This window comes from Arachis ipaensis, chromosome B03 (genome assembly GCF_000816755.2).
Source record: "Arachis ipaensis cultivar K30076 chromosome B03, Araip1.1, whole genome shotgun sequence".
Classification (NCBI taxonomy): domain Eukaryota; kingdom Viridiplantae; phylum Streptophyta; class Magnoliopsida; order Fabales; family Fabaceae; genus Arachis; species Arachis ipaensis.
The window spans coordinates 30,439,370-30,449,441 of NC_029787.2; the positions used below are offsets into that span (position 1 = coordinate 30,439,370).

Genomic DNA, 10,072 nt, shown 5'->3' on the forward strand with positions numbered 1-10,072 from the left:
TATATATTTTATAATATATAAGCGTAAAATTATCCTTTCATAATATTGTATATTATTTTCTTTTTTTAAAAATATATCTAAAAAAAAAATAAAAATCACTCGATGAGTATTGAGCTAAGCATCCTTTAAAATTGAATGTCTTGTTGTCGAAGCAGAACACTATTATTGATGGGATTAGCTAGACCCACTTAACATAGAGAACATAAAAAGTAAAGAGGATTAAAGACCTAACTCGACTTCTATCCATTTTCTTGAATGATAAGGGAGAAAATAGGACCGGGACACCTCGGCCGTTAATAATATTATTTTGGAACAATACAAACTTTCTGTTATAAAACACATTAAATAGTAACGAAAAATTTATATTGTGGGAGGAGGTCTATTTGCAATTTGTGTATGTGATTTTAATACTGAGAATGATTAAATGGAGAATAATCATTATTAAAAGTGATGTCACAACAAAAAAAAGTAATTACAATAGAAAGATCTTTCAAAAAGAAAAAATATAGCATGGGCACAAGAAATGAAAAAAGAGAATGATGATGTTGATGTTAATGGTGTTGATGTTAGTATTAACAGTGGTAGAGGAAATAATAATGATTACAAGATATGAAGTAATAGAGGTAGAGATTATAATGATGATGATGGATGTGGTAATGGCGGGATAACTCGTACAATTATTAGATATAATTTTGTAGGTTTAAAATTTTTATAAATTACAAATAAAATTTTGACAAAACTAATTTTTATTAATATTTAACAAATTTTTTAACAGATGAATTTATATTATCCCAAAATAATATTGTTGGGAGCCGAAGCAGAAATTGTTTTGGGTTTTGGAAAAATGGATAGGAGTCAAATTGAACCTTTATTCGAATAAGAGAAACTTAACTGTAAGAAAAACAAAATTTAAGTCTCCACCTGGTCTGAGTAGTGTTTGAATTTGAAATGTTAATCCTAAAATTGTTTTAAGTGAGTGGGTCTTCTCTTCACAATGTTTAATTTATATTTTGAGTCTAGGACTTCAATTGTGTGTTTTAGTTTAAATTTGATATTTAATAGTTGAGTCTATTATCATATTTTATATCTTTTATTAGAATGACTAATAGTTAGAATGGTTTAATGACTTCAATTTTTAAAAATTTGACATATGTAGAATGCAGAAATTCCACATCTTTCCACTTGTAATTTAAATCATGTTCTTGTCTTATTTTCATCCAAAATATTCTCGCAAATCTCACAAACGTAATTTATTGACTACTTTTCTTCCTAGTACTATTTAGAAATATGTGCAACACATTTCAACAATTTCTAACTTCGATTCCGCTCAAATTTCTTGCAGGAAAAAATAAATTCTACAGGGAGCAAGACCCTTAAAGATTTGCTATCGTAGTAATTGTGTTATTCGATGTAACAGTTTTTTGTAAGATATGAGGACGGACAAAATTACAGAAATTAAGGCAGTCGAATAATTTGATTTAGCTAGTTTAACTTTGTTCTTGATAATACGTGCTGATGTAATTTTCTTCTCGCGTGTATATATATAGATATAGATATATATGCCATCACTCATTAAAGACAACAAAAACAACATTTTTCAAAGTAAGTTGTTAATTTAAACAAAGTTTAAAAAATACTTTAAAAAACATGAGTTAATAATAAAATGTAAATTGTGAATAAAATTGAATCAACTAGTAAATAAGAAGATCTAAGAAAAAAAATAGACTTCTCTTCTATTTGTGCTTTATTTTTGTTCTTCCTAGAGGCTTCATAGAGAAATAGGAATTTGTGTCATGTATTTTGAGTTGTTTTGGCAATGTATATAAATATATGTAAATGATATTCTTTGGCCGGTTTTGATTTTGCAGGTCGAGGTCGAGTCCAGAACTTGATATTTTATACCTTTGATATTTTACTCCTTATGTACCTTTACTTTCTTCCTGTTTAAGTTTCCGTTACTTGAGCATTGCGTTTTTTTTTCGCGATTTTACTTAAACTTTCCTTCAAGACTCTTCGTTATAAATTCTTTTCAACTGTTACTATATATGTATATTTAATTTTAGAGGTTGTAGTACCTGTAACACCCTCACTAGCTATCAGAATGTCACGCTTTCGTCTGTGTCACTCTGATAGCAAGAAGTATTACAACAACTTCATATACTTAATAATAAAATATGAACCTTTGACTCGAAACTGTATCACTGTTTTCTTTTTAATAAAAATGGAAATACTTTTTAACTAAAACTAAACAAGCATATACTTACAAAACATACAATTCCTATCTCTCTTATAAAATATAATATTAATGGCGAGGGATAAATAAATAAAAGCTAAAATAACATAGAATAAGCAAAACGTAATAAAACTCTTCGTGAGCCTCGTCATTCGTCTCCTCGAATAGTCGAAACTCGAAAGCTACACAGCGCGTCAAAACCCCTTCTTCTCGGCCTGTAACCTCTTTCTTATGGTTATTATATAGTGTTACAATTTAGGATTCTTCTTCATTTTTCTTTCACTCTTATGTCATTTATTTTTTTTTAGGTTACTCTATTTTTTATAGTCTCTTATTATTTGTTTTTATATAAGATATGATATGATTTTAATGTTAATGTTATTTCTCTTTAATAGATATAAATTGAGTAATAAAGCATCATTTATCCTCTTCTTTCATACTTACTCCTTCTTATATTTTTTATATAAATCAACATTTACTTTACACCTCTTCTTTATCTTCTCTTTCACATAATATCATGCTACTTATTTTTTTTCTCTATTTTTACTGATTTTGCACAAATATTTAAAAAATTCAGTTGATAGCCACAATTTTTTGTTTTTAGTTTGATAAACATATGTGTGAAGTAATAAATCCTTAAAATAATATATATATATATATATATATATATAAAGATTCTATTAAAATTAAATAAAAATAATTCTAAAATTCTGTTTCTTTGATATTATTAAAAAATATAACTATTTAAAACTATTTTAGTTAATATTATATACAAATTCTATATTCTATTAGAGAATAGAATCCAACTAATTCAGAGTATTTCAATGTTTGTATTTTTTTATACAATTTTTTTTTAATTTCTCGTAGAAATTGATTGTGTTGATGAATAAGCTTTTAATGTTGTCCAAAAACCTTTTCTATTTCAAAGAATTTTTTGGATTTTCTTTTAAAATCTCGAGGTGCATTTATTTGGAACAGTCATGCATCTAATATAGTGATAGTGATTGCGCTGATGAATAAGTTTTCAATGCTGTCCAAAAATCTTTCCTTTTACAAAGAATTTTTTGGATTTTTTTTATCTCGAGGTGCGTTCTTTTGGAACTGTCATGCATCTAATATAATGACAATGATTGCGCCGTTCAAAAACCTTTCCTTTTACAAAGAGTCTTTTTTATTTTTTTATCTCGAGGTGCGTTTCTTTCCTTTTACAAAGTCTTTTCTATTTTTTTTATCTCGAGGTGCATTTCTTTGGAATTGTCACGCATCTAATATAATGATAGTGATTGCGTTATCCAAAACCTTTCCTTTTACAAAGAGTTTTTTAGAACTGTCATGCATCTAATATAGTGATAATGATAGTGATTGCACTGTTCAAGAATTTTTTTTATCTCGAGCTGCCACGCATCTAATATAATTTTTTTATCTTGAGGTGCGGTCCATGCATCTAATATAGTTTTTTTTTGGATCTCGAGGTGCGATTTTTTAGAACCGTCATGCAACAAATAGTTTTTTATTAGGTTTAAGAAAGAGTCATAATTTTTTTTTTTGAGTAATGGAAATGGCAAATAGTGGGAATCGAACCCGCGTCTTCTCCTTGGCAAAGAAAAATTTTATTATTGGACTATATTTGCATATTAAAATTGCATTTGATACGTAATATATCAATTTTATTTGTGTTTTAATTTTATATAGATTATTCTATGGTTTTAATATTAATAGGATTTTTTAAATATTACTTTTCATATTTTATTTGTAACAGCCCAGACCACCCGCTAGTACGATATTGTCCGTTTTGGCACACAAGGCCTCACGGTTTTGCCTTTGACGATAGGGATGATAGCCCAAGCCTCCCACACTCACTCGTCAAAATGCGTCATGCTATGGAGAGGTATCCACACCCTTATAAGGCATGCTTCGTTCCCCTCCCCAACCGATGTGGGACCTTACAATCCACCCCCTAAGGGAGTCCAGCACCCTCGCTGGTACATCGATTCGGGTTTTGGCTCTGATACCATCTGTAACAGCCCAGACCACCCGCTAGTACGATATTGTCCGCTTTGGCACATAAGGCCTCACGGTTTTGCCTTTGACGATAGGGATGATAGCCGAAACCCTCCCACACTCACTCGTCAAAACGCGTCATGCTAGGGAGAGGTATCCACACCATTATAAGGGAGTCCAGCGCCCTCGCTGGTACATCGATCTGAGTTTTGGCTCTGATACCATCTGTAACAGGCCAGACCACCCGCTAGCACGATATTGTCCGCTTTGGCACACAAGGCCTCACGGTTTTGCTTTTGATGATAGGGATGATTACGCATGCATGATGTGTACGTATCTCATGCATATATATGCATGATGTACACGCATCTTGTAACTTCGTCAATTCTTCGTTTCTTTATGAAATTACTACTTTTACATGATTTTCTTCCATCTTTTCAAGCCATATATCTTTGCCTCATAAACTTTAAACAATTTGAACAAGTATATCAAGACATCAAATAGAATAAGAGTATAATCAATTTGAAATAAAAAGCATGTTTCAATCAATTAAGCACAATTCGGAGATAATTCACAAAATATGCATTTACAAAGAATAGGTGCAAGTTAAGTTGATAAATTTCATTTTTTTCAATCCAAAAATAATCATCAAATATAGATTTATCAACTTTCACTTTTACCATTTTAACCTCATAATTTATCCAAATAATTTATTTATCTCTGAGACTCCATATTTACCTATTTTATCCTTGTCTTTTATCAAAATAATAATTTTACCCTTTATATCTTTTAAGTTACCAATTTACCTTCAATCTTTTTCTTAGTGATCATTTTATCCTTTATTAGTCCTAATTATATTTTTATCCTAAATCTTCACATAATTACAATTTTATCTTATTTATAATTTTACCTCTATACTTTACTAAAATTATTATTTACGTCAAAAACTTTATTTTAATTATATTTTTGGCCAAAATATTTTATATATTTACATTTTTACCCTTAAACTGTCTATATTAATATTTTTAGCCCGAATATTTTATTGTTCACACTTTACCCACTTTTTACCCTAAGTTATCTAATACTCATATTTTAAATGCATTATACAAAATCCATATTCATCCATTTATCTTTTATGACACTTTTAAATTCTTTTAAGCTCTTTTCTTACAATCTTTCATTCTTTTACTCACGTAGCAATTATGATAATCATCACACACTTTCTTCACTTGTTCTTCACTTTTATAAAATTTTATTTTAGTCGCAAGCTAAGAGCATCATAGTCAATTTGGCTATCATCATACAACTTTTAATTTCAATTAAAATTATTTCAATCATTCATCATCATACATTTCAAAAATGCTCATTCATCATAAAAAACATATATATGTATCCAATTTCATCAAGTCATCACCAAAGCATCAATTAGGATTGAGTTATCTAATCCAATTATAACCTTTACCTCACTTGTGAAGCTTTCCAAATCACTTCTTTAAGCTTTGTAACTACCAAATCCTCTTTAATCAAAATCAAAACAATTTTTTATCATTTTAAAGACTTTATGGCCGAAGTGATATTGAAGGAAAAGGGAGAGATTTCTCTCCCTTTGAAACTTGAAATTTGGTGTGTGACTCCTTAAGATTTCTAAGACATTTTCATGAATAAAACATCTTCAAAAGAGTTCTTTGTTTTCCAAGAAATTAAGGCCAAAACTCATAAGGAAGAGGAGGAAAATTTTTTTCACCTTCGAGCTTGAGATTAATATTCTCCTTTACTCTTTTATAAGCTTTAAAGATGACTTCCTATACTAGAAAAAATGAAAACATGATTCCTCCTTGAAGGACCATAAATGGCTGAACCAATAGTGAACAAGGGGGAGAGAATTTTCTTTGCAAAACTTACATAAAATTGTATGAAAGTGAAGATGAGCATGAGAGAAATTGTTTGGTTGGATTAGTTTATATTATTGAAATGGGGTCTTGGTCTCTTAAGAATTGAAGATGAAGATTGTTGAATACAAGAACACCTTTCGTTCTCTTTTTTTTTTTCTCTTTCTCACTTCAGTTATTTCTCTATTTTTTAAACCCCTTTCTTTCTTTTTCTTTTAGTTAAATTAGTAACTATTTTAATAAGGATGAGACGAAAATAATGGTAGAGAAAGAGATATTAAAAGAAAGGAGAGATAAAGGTCAATAATTAAATTTCTTTTATCTTTTCGAGACAGAGAGAGAGGGGGAGAGAGAGAGGGGATAAATTTTGAATTTTATTAAGCTTTATTTTATGTCATACGCATTACGTTAGTTCACCATGTTTTGAATTAACTTTCGATGATGAGATAATTTTTGGTGACTGAAATAAATTAAACAAAGAAAAACAAAAAAAACAAAACAAAGAACTGCTTAAATAGAGGGACAGTCCCGTTTAAGACTACTCTTAAACTCCTCCCAAGGTGAAAGAAGCTCCACATGCGAAAGTTGTAACTTCATCGCCATCTTTGCCATAGTATCTGCCACCGTGTTTGCATCTCTCATAATCAAACGAAAGTCAACACGCCAATTCCAATGCATGATATCTCTTATTTTGAGCACCAGTGGATCAATAAACCCAAAACCATCTTGAGTAACAAGATTAAATGCTTCCACACAATCTGTCTCACAAATAACATCTCGTTGACCCACATCCCAAGCTAAGAGATATCCTCTCCAAATAGCAAACAATTCTCCTTGAAGAATACTATTACTCTCAATCATTCCCAAACACCCCCTTTGCCAGCTCCCATTACAATCTCTAATAACACAAGCAAAACCAACTAATACGAAAGGGGAGATGGATAGGTATTAGAGATGTGAGAAAAATTTTTTGGCTAGGAATTAATCGTAGAGAATAAGGGTTTTTTTATTTTAATAAATATAATAATTATTGAATTAAATAATTTAAAAAAATTATCGAAATCTATGTCCATTGCTTATTTCGTTTACGGTATAAATAAGATAATTTTGCACGTATCTCATTTATAATGTAAACGAGATAAGATCATAACACGTCAGCCTGAAATGTGTATATCTCGTTTCGTTTACAATGTAAACGAGATATAAGAAGAGAAATTTTTACCAGCTATAAAAGGATGTATAACCCTTGGCATTCTTCACATACAATTCATATTTTTTTCTGTCTCGTTTTTCTCACAAAAACAAGACAAGTAGGCAACAAAGGCCAGTAACAGCGTATGCATAGTTGTGTGTGTTTATTCCAATTGTTATATGAGAAATGGCGACAACAGGATGACATTTGAGTGTGAGAATCTGATACTGTTACGCGCTTAGTGTGTAAGCACGTTGTTGGAGTTGAAGAGTTTGATATTGAACAACTTCGGGTGGTACAAAAGCGAGGAAGGTCGGAAGGGTGGGGTATAGGTTGCTAGCACCCATGGGTAATGGAGTTTTTCGGTTTCGACTATTTCGACTTCTAGCGGATGAGCATGTGCAATTCATGTTCGATATCTATGGGAGGATCATGGTGGAATAGGTGATAGAGCTTTCCATCGAAGTTGGAGATATTAGTCGTGGCGATTCTGTACACTCGACCTATATACAGGACAACCGACCTATCGCACCACCACCCGTCCAAGGAGCTGCTCCACCAAAGCCCACGTCTCTGTGTGGTACTACCTACCGAAGTCATGGAGGCACCCTCCAACTGGGGCCCCGTGTGCGCGTAGGCCTAGGTGGTACGCCACGTTCTGCAGGGTGATAGTGACCTCACCCCACGGGCGATGAAACGTGTGCGTCTCCGGACGCCATCTCTCCACGAATGCCGAAATAATCAAAGAATTGTCAAAAGTGAAATCCCTGAGGAGAACCGTGTTGCCGAATCCAGCCTCAACCAGATACGGGGCGATGGCGTCGAGTGGAGGAAGGGTATGACTCACTCGTCCAGGCAGTAGAAGGCGAGGCCTCTGAAGAATAAAAAAATTCAGCCTTATAAAAAAATTTTTACATTTTTTTCGTATTGAATTCTTATGCTTTTTATCAGTTTCGTAATTAGATCAATTTAATATGATATACAAAACATTAAAGTTAAATAAATATTTTTTTCTAACTCACAGCTACTTCTACTTAAGAACATATTTCTATGTTTCTAACTTACACATATTTCTAAATTACATATTACATACCAAACAAAACCTAACTAGAACGTTATAAGTAGTAACAACCTAGCATAAGTAAAACAGAATTCCAAACTAATAATTACGTCGTAACAACCTACCACAAGCAAATAGAGTTCTAAATTTCTACTAGACATCTACTGCTAAAGCTACAAACTATGCTCTAGTTCTTCGCAACTACCCTAAGCATGGCTACATACAAAAAATATTTCCATATGGGATTGAATAGAATTAGACACAACAGAACTAACCTCAAAGTCGGCTGCCTCGCCGTAATGCGACGTCTCGTTCAGCCTGTTGATGTCTCCGTCGTTCTCCCCTGGCGCGCCATTGCAGTATCAGTCGATAATATCGTTAGAAAGGGATAATAGAGAGGAGAAACCCGTTGAAAAGTGCAGAATGGGGTCCAATCAACGTCTGCAAACGACATCTATTTAAAGATGTCACCCAGCCTTATCTCGTTTTCAAAAATGATAATTATATGATCACTTATTTTTATTATTTTATCGGATCGAATAAATAATTATACTAATATAAATGATTTTGGTATCATATCTTATCCCAACCCTAAAATATCTCTAAATTATTTTAGTGAAGTTAAATAGATCAAAGAATATTGATAAAACATTTTTAACGGTTGAATTTGGATCCAAAAATAAATATCATCATTAAAAAATATATTTTATCTTATATAAAAATAGTATTTTCATGGAATATTTTTTAATTTAGATACGAATCCACCTCTCTAAAGCCAAGCGAACCATAATCTAAAAATTTCGCAAATTTTAATCATAGAAAGTTCAAAAACCCACTTTATGAAAAAATCGGATTCTTACCCTCTAAGTTTTTATGTACATCTTTTAAATAGTTATTAAAATGTCTTCACAAAAATTCGGATCAAATAATAGATAAGTGCGTAGTTTGTTAGATAAAAGAGTTTTTTCGCCATATATAAAAAATATAATATTTATTGATTATTTGTATTACGTTTTTAAATTATTCGAGGACTTATTTGTCGTTCATATCGTGAAGGATTATTTTATTAACGATATAAACTTTTAGATAATATTTTAGTATTCTTTTTTTTATTTTGTTGCTCCAAAGTAGGGTTGGAAGTGAGTCAAGTTGAGTCGAATTAGACCAATCTCAAATTCGGCTCACAAAAATTGAGCTTGGCTCACAACTCGTCTTATTAACAATCGAACCTATTTCTTAAACTCAAGCTCGGCTCACCGAAAGCTCACGAACTGACTCAAATAATAAGAACATAATCTATAATTCTATATCAATAAATTATAAATTTTTTATTTATGTCCTACATCAAAATTATATATAAAAGATAAACATAAAATTTTAAATAATTAAGATCATTAATATATATAATTCTATATTACTATTTTATATACAAATATGTATATATATGGGGAGTTCTTTGGTGGCTTTAGTTTTGGTGACTAAAGGTGGCATGAATTTGACTTACAAGTAAAATATTGACACATGGCAAGAAAATCAAATTTAACACTAAAATGATTCTCTCTTTCTCTTATAATTTCTTATAATTATTTTTATCAAAATAATTTCAAAAAATAACACTAAAATAAAATTTTTAATTATATTTATAATTATTATTTTATTATTTTAATTTTTTAAAAAAAATTTTATAATTATTTTTT

At 30.7% G+C, this 10,072-nt stretch overlaps 1 protein-coding gene and 1 long non-coding RNA gene across 2 annotated transcripts in view; one reads left to right on the forward strand and one right to left on the reverse strand.

Moving 5' to 3' along the window:
* Window positions 1-1,482, forward strand: part of LOC107634306 — a 4,674-nt gene extending 3,192 nt beyond the window's left edge. The window contains exon 2 of the mRNA XM_016337848.2: window positions 1,343-1,482. Within this exon, the coding sequence (XP_016193334.1) occupies window positions 1,343-1,393 (51 nt within the window). The 3' untranslated portion in view covers window positions 1,394-1,482. The remainder of the gene's footprint in view (window positions 1-1,342) is intronic.
* LOC110269628 overlaps window positions 2,287-10,072 on the reverse strand; it is a 21,480-nt gene continuing 13,694 nt past the window's right edge. Inside the window, exon 3 of the long non-coding RNA XR_002358398.1 lies at window positions 2,287-2,461. This is a non-coding gene — a long non-coding RNA (uncharacterized LOC110269628). The remainder of the gene's footprint in view (window positions 2,462-10,072) is intronic.